The 14,148-nt window shown below is 38.5% G+C and overlaps 1 protein-coding gene across 1 annotated transcript in view; it reads left to right on the top strand.

Moving 5' to 3' along the window:
* ATP8B4 (ATPase phospholipid transporting 8B4 (putative)) overlaps positions 1-14,148 on the top strand; it is a 256,394-nt gene that overhangs the window by 135,609 nt on the left and 106,637 nt on the right. Inside the window, exon 11 of the mRNA XM_004386306.2 lies at positions 5,247-5,405. Within this exon, the coding sequence (XP_004386363.2) occupies positions 5,247-5,405 (159 nt within the window). The remainder of the gene's footprint in view (positions 1-5,246; positions 5,406-14,148) is intronic.

The following is a 14,148-nucleotide window of genomic DNA, read 5'->3' as shown; positions in this document are numbered from 1 at the left end:
TTCTGAGATTTGCCAAAAATACTTCCTCTAGCACCAAACTACAGCTTTCTGTCCTTGTATCATAACTGTATATCTTCCCAGTATCTTAAGACCTGAGTTTTCCACTGGAGACTTCAAACTGGGGGCACCATTAAAATTGAGATGGGTTGGGCCTCAGGATGTCTCTCATAAGTCTCCCTACTTCCTCACTTTTACATTTGTGCTCATGGGCAGTCTCTTGCTGGTGGTCTCCTTAGGAATGGCATGAGTTTAACTCTTTCATTCATTCAGTCACTCATTCATCCATTCATTCAGCACATGTATATTTAACACAATGCCAAGGGATTTGTTTGGTCTGGGGATACAGTGGTCAATAAGTCACACCCAGACTTTGCCTCCATAGACCTTATATCCCAGGAGAGAAGACAGACTTGAATAAGTGTTTATCCCCAAAGAAGCCTTTAATAAAGTTCTCAGGCCCTAAACATGATGTTGACACAGAAAGAAGTACTATGTATCTGTGAACTGTGCTAAGCAAGTGCCTATATTATCTTATTAAATCCTTACAGCCGTGAGAGAAAGTGATTATTATTGGTTCCAATTTATGGACAAGGAATCTGAGATCCAGAGAAATTGAGTAACTTGCCCAATATCCTACAACTACAAAATGGAGGATCCAGAATATGAACCCAGGACTGATGGCAAAGCCTATTCTACAAAAGGACATGAAAGCCCAAACTCTAAAGTATAAACATAGAGACAGCACCAGAAAGTTATGGGAATTTAGCCCAACAGCTTAACTCCTGATCAGGGTGGGAAGTAAATTTTAAAATACCCTAAGTCTAAAGGTGCAAAATTAATTACCAGAGACCAAGTCCATCCAGGACGTAGATGCTGTCATCATATTTTTTAAAATTGCAATGTTCTCAGTGATCCTGAATGTCAGGATCCGTGAGAAGAGTTTGTTCAAGAGCTGTTCAAACATAGGAACAGTACACACTGGATAGAGTTGGACTTCAGCAGGTAAATCCACTTACTTGAAAAGTTCTTAATTAAATATTATTACACATTTTAAGCATCAGTAAAAAATTGGTATGTAGCCTGTTGAATTTTATATTAAGAAAAGATGCATAACTTGATATAATATTAGAACAAATGGAAAAATAAATTGAGTAGGCCTTGATTTCTCTTGTTAAACTCTTGTGGGAGTCAAAAAGCTTTTACACATAAGTAATTGGAAATATTTGTCAATCATGTATTTGTAAACTAGGTATTGTTACGCCTTGGGAAAACTCTGAATGTAAATTGTCCAAATGTGTTTAAGGATCTTTTGCATATTGTTACTGACTGGACTGAGTTCTGTTTTTTGCAACTTATGACAAGTTTACATATTTTGTATGACTGTTAATATTGAATTTTGAACCAGGGGAAGGTTTACTCTTTATTTCAGGAATTTTTGTGTATTTTGTGGCCCTTTCTAAAGAATAGCATGTGTGTAATTAAAACACAGAAAAATAAGCATCTCTCTTTGGTTAAAAAATAAATAAAAAGGCTTGGTTAGTATCTTGGGACTCTTTTCTTTACCAAATAGCTTTACCATTCACCCAGACGAAAGCACAGCCCAACAGTATAGATGCTGTGGCTGCATGAGACATAGATTCCATGTAAAGACTTTATGAATAACTTTTCTCTTTACTGTTAGAGTTAACGTGGCCATTATGTTGGTAACAGCATGTAGCTGAAGCTTGATTGTTGAAGAAGAAAGAGATTTAGAAAACAGGAAGGTAACACTTTTGTTTCTAAGAAAAAATTAAATATTTATCGCAATCATCAGGGCAACTCTAAGAAGCTCTTGGTCAGGCTAGAGAAGAAAGATACGGGGATTTGGACAGCAGCGATGACATCTTATTCAATGGGTAATTTGTCTTATAGAAGGCTTACATTGCAGATAATCGATAAATATTGCTAATAATAGTATACATAAAAAATACAGCCATCTTCTCTGGAAAATCGTGGAACACTGGGCCCTGATTTGCATTTTCATGTTAAGCTATAGATTTCCAATTTGAGGTAAATGTTTTAGTTCAGAAAGTTTATTAGCATGGTAATTAACCAACAATCGAGTTGACTAAATTTATAGTGCTGAGGAAGGTGCAGAATGAGATCTTGTGGATTTTGTTCAGTTCGAGCCTAGAGCATGTCTGTGTGACTGTGAACTGGATTGAATGGGTATCTGCTTTCACGTCTTTTCTCTTCAGAGGGGCAAAAAATGTGGCTAGCTAGTTTGACTGTATTTATACTTTATTATTAACATGATTTTCCCCCAGTTATATTATTATCAAAGAAGACCTTGTGCTTGTGAACATATTTTCAGTGAATGATTCTATGAGAAAAGATGCTATTTTTCCTAAACTGGTTTTTATTTTATTTTATTTTTTAAATCAATTGTCAGAGTGACTGTTTACTGCTTCTTTTTCTTCTCTGGCATAATTAGCATAAAGAAGAAGTTTTCTAAGAGACTTTTCCCCAGTCCTTATTATATGCTTTGTGGCTAGGATATATTTTTGGTTGCTGCTAATGTGATTTAAGGTTTCCACCTTTTTTTCAGTATCTCAGATCCATTTAGAGCTAGGCCAACCCAAGCTCCTCATAGTGGCTGGAAGGAATATTTGGTCTTCTAATCCCTTTTATTGTTATTACCATGGAAATATATTCACCTCTTCCATTCATTTTAGATCTGCTCTAATACCTTTCTCATCTCCCAACCTCTCTCTTGAAACCATTTGAAAAATTTTTATGCATCTCTCCAACAGGTGGTTATTAAGATCATATAATGTAGGCAGTATGCTAGGTTATGGGAATACAGAGGTGAATCCGGGGTTGCCTTCAAAGGAAGCCATTCACCTCTTTTGGGTAGGAGCAGAAAAGAAATTGAGGTGCTTGTGTCTTAAGTTAACAGGACTAAGAAAGAAAAAGCCGAGCATTTATGGTGAGAAAAATGGAGTTTGACTTTTTTCCTGCCATTTTGTTTTGACCGGGTCTTGTGTTTAGTATTCAAGTCTGTGGGACCACACTCATCTCTTTGATTTCCTTCAAGAAAGGCTGGATTGGGGCTTGGCCTCCAGTAACTGAGGCAGAACCTCCTGGCCTTTCTGCCTGTTCCTGTGTAGAATCACACCCTTGGTACTGGGCCAGAAGTGGATGAGCCTCGGGGCCAGGGAGGAGCGACCCAACATGTTCAAGGCTGCATTTGCCTCTATGTCAGTCTTTGCTTGCGACAGTAAAAATGAGCCTGTTTTTTATATTGTTACTGGCAGAGTTGTGTATCATGTTGTTTTTGCCCAGAGCCCTTTCTTTTTTTTTTTTTTTTAATGGACAAGTTTGAAGCCTGAGAAATTGAATCTTAGATCAAAAAACTAGAATAAGCTTTAAGGGCTGCTGTCGACCCCACTATTTTATGTAGGTTTTGCTGGTGAGACCCAAGTCAAGGTTCTACAGAATTGAGGAGTAAAAATCACTTGCCAAGAAAAAAAGCTATTGAATTCTTAGAATTTAGGACAAGTCTCCTCTTCCACAATAGAGCCAGTTTAAATTTATGTAAACAATAGAGCCAGTTTAAATTTACTTTTTAAAGTCAGTGATAAGAGCTAACCAGAATCCAGCCATTTCCCTTAGTGTAAAAAGGTGACTTCGTACAGGCTATTTAGCCTCATCCAGACCCTGCTGCCAGCATTCTCTCATTTAGCAGTGATGTCTGGGAAGCTGCCAGTGAATGCCCAAGTGGGGTCCTTTAGGCGGTACTTTTGTTAGAGTGAGGGGAGGAAGATGCAGGTTGGAAAGGCAGTCCAGAGACTGTGACTCCTTCATTCCTCTCAGGGTTTTATTTGTTTGTTTCTGCTTTTTAATGCAAGGGCTATTAATGTTAGTAATCTGCTTGGCCAGGCGTGATCAGGCCTTGTGAAAACTGGCTGCTGTCACCTATGTCTAAGAGATTTAAAGGGAAAACATATCATCCTAGGAAGGAAGGGAACCCGAATAAGGAGCCACTTTAAGTTCAGAAGGCAGCTTGGTGAGTAGATGGAATCAATGTAATACAGAGATTTTCTAGTCTCCGGGCTGGCCTCCCTTCCCTTCAAACAATGCTAAAGACATACTTCTGTTTTTATTTTCCAAATGCCACTTTTCATTTTCCAACCTGCCCTTTTAGCTTCTAATAAAAGAAATGGATTTTTATTGTTATTAAGAGAGAATGTGATAGATACAAATCTCACCCCTGATTCTGGTTTGAATCTTGACTGGATCCACATACAACCTATTTTTTTAATTCATCCTTTCCTTATTCCCATCCTTTCTCCCTCCTTCTCTCCCTCTTTTCTGTCTTTCATGTCTTCGTACTCATTACTTCTCTTTAACTTTTAAAATTTTAACCCCAAACATTTGCAGTGTAAATGTATTTTAATTTAATAGTTATATTTTGTGACTGGGTCCGTAAAAGATTATTTCTGGTTTCCTTTTCTATTTAGAGAACCTCTACCCTGAATGTGTATTTTCTTACTGAAATAATGGAACGAATTGATTCGTTGATTTGGAATGAGCATGCCCCTGGTTTGGAATGGGCTTGGAATTTAAAAAGAACTAGAAACATCTTCTGGCTAGTTTGGGGCAAATTATATGATGCCTTTGAGTATATGGTGCTTTTGAGAGTCCCGGGAACTCTGAATCTAATCAGATAAGAAGCATAGAACAGCTGAAAGAAATCACATGCATTCTTAGGCATATGTGGCAAACAAGGCCTATGTTTCTCTGGGGTGGAATAGAGTGGGACCCCAATATTATTACTATGTACATAGAAAAGCTGGCTTAATCTTAGCTGCAAAACTGAAAGTTACATTAAGTTAAAAGAAATGGAGTAAGAAAAAAACTTTTAGGACAGTCCCTGCTTTATCTTTTCAGAAATGATTTGTTACAAACTAGAAGTAGAGATAAATGATTTTTTTCTTTTTTAACTTTAAGGAGAAAAAAAACACACATACACACACCTCCATGGCTCTTGAAGCCTTCGTTCTCACTTGGACAGTGCAGAAAGCTATGTCTCACAATATTTGATAGATTTCCATCTTTGTACCCCCTGAGCTTCTTTTCCTAGCACAATGTTGTCTATGTAACACTGTGCTGTGGGGAAGAGAAGGAGGATGTGCTATTAGCACTTAGGGTTTCTAAAGAGAGTTTGAAGTGAGTCAAAAAAATATTTGTTTCTTATTTTACAGGGATTGTTGACTGTGAAGCACCTAACAACAAATTAGATAAATTCACAGGAGTCCTCTCTTGGAAAGACGGCAAGTACTCTCTCAACAACGAGAAGATAATCCTGAGAGGCTGCGTCCTGAGAAACACCAGCTGGTGTTTTGGAATGGTTATTTTTGCAGGTACAGCTAATTGCCCAGAGTTGGTTATACCGAGACAGAGCCCCCACAGTGCTGTATTAAAAATTCTGTTTTCTTTGCTTGGCTTCCTCCCCTACAATGTTGTATTAAAAATCCTGTTTCCTTTGCTGGGCTTCCTCTCCTCCGCCCCCGAGCTTTGCATTTGAATCGTGCTTTTGCTTTAAGTAAACCCCACTGCGCCTGCGTAGTTTGATTAAGACTGTTGCTGTAGTAATTTGTATGAACTCCCTACTTGCAAACTCCTTGAAAAGTAACTTGCCTGCCTGCCTTGGGGAGCAGTCTTGGCAGCAGCAGCTCAGACTCCTTTTCCTTGTACAATGAAATAAAGGTGCCTTTCCTGTTCTCCAGTAGCAGTCATGCCGAGCAAGAACCTGGGGTTTCCACCCAGTAACAATACATGAACCCTTCCTGATACCCATCAGCACAGCCTACAGTTCTCCCCGTTTGGAGGAGCACAGTGCTTTTATTCCGCAGACAGTGCTGCTCTGGAGTTGACTTCGGCGTGTAACGGACCAGGGAAAGACACCACTTTTCTGAAAATAGTCTGGGTGGCCCCACTGTCTGAGGAACCACTGACATTGTGCGCTTATGCTTAAGGATGTTTGGGCCTTAATTAAGCAGTGGGTGTTAGAGACCTACAGCTTGGTTTCTCTTATGTTAATTCCATCCTAATTATCCCTGTCACTTTATCAATCAACCTGCCTTTAAAGTAGCAGAAGAGCATGAAAGGAAGACCCTCTTTCAGCTCTTAATTTTGTAGTTTGCAAAACGACAAGCAGCCCTTTTGGAAAAGTCTTCTGGGAGATCCTGCAATCATTTCTGTTTATATCCTGCAGCTTCTTCTACTGTTTGTAAACAGGACAGCGGGCCCTGGAGAGACTGTGCATGGTGGAGGTGGGGAGAAGGGAAGGGAGGCACCTCTTACTCTGTGTGCCTGCCATGTTTCTTATCTCTAATTTACCTCTATGGGCCCAAGGTGGCACTCTCCTGCTAAGGAAGCTTACAGTAGCACCATTTCATAAAGCCGTTCAAATTGTACTCATGGCTTCAATTGCCAGTCCTTGATTTTAAAAATACTGTTTATTGTGACACCAAATTAAGATGTGTTTTGGGCCTGCTGACTATATGTGCAGTCAAAATTGGAATGTTTTTCTTTACTGACTTTCCTCAACAACAACAAAATGTTCATTAAAAACTCAAAAGTGTTCCAAACCTAGAAAAAGCCTCCCAATTCCTCCTAAATACTCCCAGCTGTGAGTGTTAGCAAGGCTTTTGCTGTTTGGGGCATTGCCATTGCAAGGACTTGAGAAAGCCCTAGAAATGAGGCAGAGTATGAACTTTTATCTGGAGGTGAATCTCGATTCGCAATTCTCTCATCAGATGCTTTTATTCTTTAGTCAGAGAAGTAAGCCTATGATCATATATTTCCTTCTTTGCACCTTTCTTGTAGAGGGAACAAGAGAGATAGGCTTATACAGAAGTCTCTCTTTACCTTCCCACTTAATGCCAGGGAGAGTTCTTAAAGGTACGCTGATGGGAAGTACTCTTTTGGTTTGCTCCCTGTCATCACAGGAGTGGGGGCTCCTCATCCTAGGAACGGACTGTAGCCCCCAATTTTTTTTTTTTTATTTATTGTGCTTTAGATGAAGGTTTATAGAACAAATCAGTTTCCCATTAAACAGTTAATACACGTATGTTTGTGACATTGATTACCAACACCACGTACCGCAACGTCAACACTCTCCCGTTCTTGACCTTGGGTTCCCCATTTCCATTTGTCCAGCTTTCCTGTCCCTTCCTGCCTTCTCGTCGTTGTCCCTGGGCTGGTATGCCCATTTAGTCTCATATACATGGTTGAGCTGCACGTATTATCATTTGTTTTATGGGCCTGTCTAATCTTTGGCTAAAAGGTGAACCTCAGAAGTGACTTCAGTACTGAGTTAAAATGGTGTCGGGGGCCATACTCTCAGGGTTTCTCCAGTCTCTGTCAGACCAGTAAGTCTGGTCTTTTTTGTAAGTTTTAATTTTCTCCAGCTCTGTCTGGGACCCTCTATTTTGATCACTGTCAGAGCAGTCGGGGTGGTAGCCGGGCACCATCTAGTTGTGTTGGAATCAGTCTCGTGGAGTCGTGGTCCATTAGTCCTTTGGACTAATCTTTTCCTTGTGTCTTTGGTTTTCTTCATTCTTCCTTGCTCCAGACAGTGTGGGACCAGTGGAGTATCTTAGATGGCTGATCACAAGCTTTTAAGACCCCATATACTACTCACCAAATTAGGATGAAGAACATTATCTTTATAAACTATGTTATGCCAATTGAGCTAGATATCCCCTGAGACCATGGTCCCCAGCCCTCAGCCCAGTAACTTGGTCCCTAGGGAGTTTGGATGTGTCTCTGAAGCTTCAGTGACCTTGCCTTGGTCAAGTTGTGCCGAGTTGACCAAGTTGTGTACTGTCTTACCCTTCACCAAAGTCGCCACTTATCTACTGTCTATTTAGTGTTTTTCCCACCCCACCACTCCCCTCCCTTGTAACCAACAAAGATTGTTTATTTCTGTGTAGAAAACTTTTCAAGAGTTTTTATAATAGTGGCCTCATACACTATTTGTCCTTTTGTGATTGACTTATTTCACTCAGCATAATGCCCTCCAGATTTATCCGTGTTGTGAGATGTTTCACAGATTCATCATTGTTCTTTTATCATTGCATAGTATTCCAGTATTCCATTGTGTGTATGTACCATAGTTGGTTTTTTTATTCATCTGTTGAGGGACACTTAGGTTGTTTCCATCTTTTTGCTATTGTGAATAATGCTACAATGAACATGGATGTGCAAATGTCTATTTGTGTGATGGCTCTTATTTCTCTAGGGTATATTCCAAGGAGTGGAATTACTAGATCATACGGTATTTCTATTTCTAGCTTTTTAAGGAATCACCATATCATTTTCCAAAATGGTTATACCATTTTGCATTCCCGCCAGCAGTGCATAAGAGTTCCAATCTCCCCCCAACCTCTCCAACATTTGTTATTTTCTGTTTTTTTGATTTGTGCAGTAATGTCAATGTGAAATGGTATCTCCTTGTTTTCGTTTGCATTTCTCTAATGGCTGGTGATTGTGAGCATTTCCTCATGTGTCTGTTAGCCGCCTGACTGTCATTTTTGGTGAAGTGTCTGTTCATATCTTGTGCCCATCTTTTAATTGAATTATTTGTCTTTTTGTTGTGGAGGTGTTAGATTTTCCTATAGGTTTCAGAGATTAGAACTTTGTCAGATATGTCATAGCCAAATTTTTTTTCCCCGTCTGCAGGTTCTCTTTTTACTCTTGATGCACTCTTTTGATGAGCATAAGTGTTTAATTTTTAGAAGATCCCAGTTATCTAGTTTATCTTCTGCTGTTTGTGTATTGATACTTATGATTTGTATGCTATCTATGCCGTGTATTAGGGCCTCTAGCGTTGATCCTATTTTTTCTCCTATGATCTTTATAGTTTTTAATTTTATACTTAGGTCTTTGATCCATTTTGAATTAGTTTTTGTGTATGGTTTGAGGTACAGGTCTTGTTTCATTTTTCTGCAGATGAACATCAGTTTTGCCAGCACCATTTGTTAAAAAGACTCTCTTTTTCCCATTTGATGGACTTTAGACCTTTGTTGAAGATCAGGTGACCATAGGTGGATGGATTTATATCTGGGTTCTCGATTCTTTTCCATTAGTCAATGTGTCTGTCGTTGTACCAGTACAAGGCTGTTTTGACTACCATAGCTGTATAGTAGGTTCTGAGGTCAGGTAGTGTGAGTCCTCCTACCTTCTTCTTCTTCTTCAATAATGCTTTATTTATCCAGGGCCTCTTCCCTTTCTGTATAAAGCTGTTGATTTGTTTCTCCATTTCGTTAAAGACTGCTGTTGGTATTTGGATTGGGATTGCATTATATCTGTAGATTGCTTTGGGTAGAATTGACATTTTCACAATATTGAGTCTTCCTATCCATGAGAATGATACGTTTTTCCACTTATGTAGGTCTCTTCTGGTTTCTTGCAGTAGTGTTTTGTAGTTTTCTTTGTATAGAACTTTATGTCCCTGGTTAGATTTATTCCTAAGTGTTTTATTTTTTTAGGGACTATTATAAATGGTATTGCTTTCCTGATTTCCTTTTCGTCATTCTCTTTATTGGTGTATAGAGTCCAGCTGATTTTTGTATGTTTATCTTGTATCCTGCTACTCTGCTGAATCTTTCTATTAGTTCCAGTAGTTTTCCTGTGGAGTATTTTGAGTTCTCTATGTATAGTATCATACTGTCTGCAAGTAGGGATAATTTTACTTCTTCCTTACCAATTTGGATGCCCTTTATTTCTTTTTCTTGCCTTATTTCTCTAGCTAGGACTTCCAGCCCAATGTTAAATAGGAGGGTGATAAAGGGCATCCTTGTCTTGTTCCGGTTCTCAGGGGAAATGTTTTCAGCCTCTCTCCATTGAGAATGATGTTGGCAGTTGGTTTAGTGTTTAAAAAAAAACAAAAAAAAACCCACATCCATTGCTGTTGAGTCAATTCCAACTCATAGCGACCTTAAAGGACAGAGCAGAACTGCTTCATAGTGTTTCCAAGGAGAAGCTGGTGGATTTGAACTGTCGACCTTTGGTTAGCAGCCGTAGCTCTTAAACACTGCACCACCAGGGCTCCAGAGTTTTGTATAGATTCCATTTATTATGTTGAGGAATTTCCCTTCTATTCCTATTTTATTGAGAGTTTTTATCAGGACTGGGTGTTGGACTTTATTGCACGCCTTTTCTGTGTAATTTAGATGATCACATGATTCGTTTCTTTTGTTTTATTCATGTGGTGGATTACATTGATTAATTTTCTAATGTTGAAACATCCTTGCATACCTGGTATGAATCCCACTTGGTCGTGGTATATTATTTTTTGTATATGGTACTGAATTCTATTGGCTAGAATATTGTTGAGAATTTTTGCATCTATATTCATGAGAGATATTGGTCTGTAATTTTCTTTTTTGTGGTGTTTTTGCCTGGTTATGGTGTCAGAGTTATTCTGGCTTCATAGAATGAATTTGGAAGTATCCCTTCCTTTTCTACGTTGCAAAATAGTTTGAGTAGTGCTGGTGTGAGCTCTTCTCCAAATGTTTGGTAAAATTTCCCAGTGAAGCCATCTAGGCCAGGTCTTTTTTTATGGGGTGGGGAGAGGGGGTAGGATTTATTACCTTTTCAAGCTCTTCTGTTGTTATAAGTCTGTTCAGATTTTCTACCTGAGTTTGTGTTAGTTTAGGTAGGTAGCATGTTTCTAGAAATTTGTCCATTTCCTTTAGGTTTCAAATTTGTTGGAGTATAGTTTTTCATAGTACTCTGCTATGATCCTCTTTATTTCAGTTGGGTCTGTTGTAATGCCCCCCATTTCATTTCTTATTTGGGTTATTTACTTCCTCTCCTGTTTTTCTTTTGTCAATTTGGCCAATTGTTTGTCGATTTTGTTGATCCTTTCAAAGAACCAACTTTTGGTTTTGTTGATTCTTTTTATTGTGTTTCTATTCTCTATTTCATTTATTTCTACCCTGATCTTTATTATTTCCTTTCTTCTGGCGGCTGTGGGCTTCTTTTGCTGTTCTGTTTCTGTTTGTTCAAGTTGTATAGCTAACGTTTTTATTTTGTCCCTTTCTTCTTTTTTGATGTGTGCATCTATTGCTATAAATTGGCCTCTGAGCAATGCCTTTGCTGTGTCCTAAAGGTTTTGCTGTGATGTATTTTCATTCTTGTTTGAGTCTAGGAATTTTTTGATTCCATCTTTGATTTCTTCTATTATCCAGTATTTTTTAAGCAAGTTTTATTTAGTTTCCACGTATTTGATTTTTTTCCCCTTGCTCTCCCTGTTATTAATTTCTACTTTTATGGTGTTGTGATAAGAGAAGATGCTTTGTATTATCTCAGTGTTTGAATTTATTGAGGTTTGCTTTGTGGCTTAAGATGTGATCTGTTCTGAAGAACATTCCATGTGAGTTGGAAAAGAATGTATACTTTGCTGCTGTTAGGTGGAGTGTTATATATACGTCTGTGAGGTCAAGTTGGTTGATTGTGGCCTTTAGATCTTCTGTATCTTTGTTGGATTTCTTTCTTTCTGGATGTTGTGTCCTTTACCAAGAGTGGTGTGTTGAAGTCTTCATCTATTACTGTGGAACTGTCTATTTCTCTCTTCGATGTTGTTAGAGATTGTTTTACGTATTTTTGAGCCCTGTCAATGTGTGGGTAGATATTTATTATGGTTATGTTTTCATGGTGGATTGTCCCTTTAATCATTATATCATGTCCTTCCTTGTCTTTTAGGGTAACTTTTGTTTTAAAGTCTATTTTATCTGAGATTAGTATCGCCAATCCTGCTCTTTTTTGGTTGCTGTTTGCTTAATATATTTTTCCATCCTTTGATTTTTAATATACTTGTCTTTGTTTCTAAGATGTGTCTCTTATAAACAGCATATTGATGGGCCCTGTTTTTTAATCCATTTTGTCACTCTCTGTCTCTTTTTCAGGTACATTAAAGCCATTTACGTTCAATGTGATTATCAATAGGTCTGAGTTTATTGCTGTCATTTGGTAGTGCTTTTTTTTTGTGGTTGTAACATTTTCTTTGTTCCTCTTACTCTCCTGTGCTAAATTCTTTTTGTTTGTGGATTTTTTTTCTTTTTTGTAGATTTTGTGTTTTCTGAGAATTTATGTTTTTCTTCTTTATTTTGTTGAGTAGGTTTGTTAACTTTCTTTGTTAAATTTACCCCATCTTCCTAAGTTTAAACCAGTCTCTTATTACTTGATATCACCTTGATTTCCTCTCCTTTTGAATATCACCTTGACTTCCTGTCCCTTTGAAAGTTCTATACCAACACTATTTATTCCCTCTTTTATTGTTCTGCATTGTTGTCCTTTACTGATTGACATCTCTGGTTCCCTCTGTAAATCTTTTAGTTTTTTTTTATCTTTGAGAGTTCATTACCTTGACTGGTATCTAGCTAATGCTGTCCTGTGTCCTAGATTCAGGTTGTTGTCTGATGTCTGTTCTCTAACCGAAGGACTCCCTTTAATAATTCTTGTAAATTTGGTTTGGTTTTTACATATGTCCTTAATTTCCGTTTATCTGGAAATGTCCTAATTTCACCATCATATTTGAGTGAGAGTTTTGCAGTATATGTTATTCTTGGTTGGCAATTTTTTATTTCAAAGTTTTATGTATGTTATCCCATTGCCTTCTTGCCTGCATGGTTTCTGCTGAGTAATCAGAGCTTAATCTTATTGTTTCCCCTTTGTATGTGACTTTTTGTTTTTCTTGAGCTACTCACAGGATTCTTTCTTTATCTTTAATTTTGGCAAGTGTAATTATGATTTGTTTTGGTGACTTTCTTTTGGGGTCTATCCTATATGGGGTTCATTGAGCTTCTTGGTTGGTCAGCTTTTCACCCTTCATGATATTAGGGAAGTTTTCTGTCATCAATTCTTCAACGGTCCTCTCTGTGTTTCCCATTTTCTCCCCTTGTTCTGGAACTCCGGTCACTTGCAAATTTTTACTTTTGATTGTATCCCACATTGGTCTCAGGTTTTCTTCATTTTTCTTCATTCTTTTCTCTGATTTTTCCTCAGACAAAGTGGTATCCAAGGATTTGTCTTCAATTTTGTTGACTCTGTCTTCGGTTATTCCACATTTGCTCCTAAAACCTCCTATTGCAGTGTCCATTTCTGAAATCTTGTTGTTTATCTTTTGGATTTCTAATTTTTGTTTTTGTATGATTTTTAGTTGTTTATTTATTTTGACATTTTTTTCCTGTATTGTTTTCCTGAATTCTTCCATTGCTTTGTCTGTGTTTTCCCTGATTTTGTCTGTATTTTCTATGATTTTGTCTATTTTTTCCTTATTTTTGTCTGTCTTTTCCTCCATCTCTTTCCTAATCTCTTGGAGAGCCCTGAGTATTAGACTTTTGAATTCTCTGTCAGGTAGTTCCTGTGCCTGTTTTTCTACCAGAAGGTCATCTGGTATTTTATTTTGGTTGCTTTCTAAGCCATCCTGTCCTTTTTTTTTTTAAAATATTTGATACTTTCTGCTGTCTCTGGGACATTCAGGAATTATTTTCTTTGTTTATTGATTGTAGATTTGTTTGTCTCATCCTGCTTTTTTGTTTTATTTGGTTGTCTGGGCAGGCTGGCTGGGCTTGTTTTGTTGCTTGCTCTTCTGTGAACACAATACTTCTCACCACCTTGTCCACATTGGCAGGGCTGATCAGTCAGCTTTGGTGCAGCAGTGCACGTCCAGCAAGGTAGGAGGGGCAGCAATAGTTTGCCTGTGGCATGCACTTTGGCTGACTGGGCATGGCCTGGGGGCAGTGCGTGGTGAGGGTTGGGAATCCGGGGGTTCACATTGGTGCTGCTCAGGGGTACAGTGCTCAGTGTGCAGTGCAGATAGGCAGGAAGGAAGGGAGAAGATGTGATGTGTGGAGCTAAGTAGGTGAGACAAAGAAGAGAGAGAAACAAAAGCAAACAAAATGAAGGAAGAGAGAAAAAAGTAAATAAACTGACAGTGCAGTGGGATTTGGCGGGTGGGAGTGGGCAGACCCAGGAAGGTCCTGTGTTGGAGCTCTCTAGCTAAGCAGTACAGCTCGGCCTGTTGAGAAGGGGCCTGGGCAGTGCAGGGGGCTAGGTGGGCAGGAGAAGGGAGAGGAGAGAAGAGAAAGAGAG

The sequence above is a fragment of the Trichechus manatus genome, unplaced genomic scaffold, assembly GCF_000243295.1.
Source record: "Trichechus manatus latirostris isolate Lorelei unplaced genomic scaffold, TriManLat1.0 scaffold00161, whole genome shotgun sequence".
Lineage (NCBI taxonomy): Eukaryota > Metazoa > Chordata > Mammalia > Sirenia > Trichechidae > Trichechus > Trichechus manatus.
The sequence above is the reverse complement of the archived record's forward strand: the minus strand, read 5'-3'. Positions and strand labels throughout refer to the sequence as shown.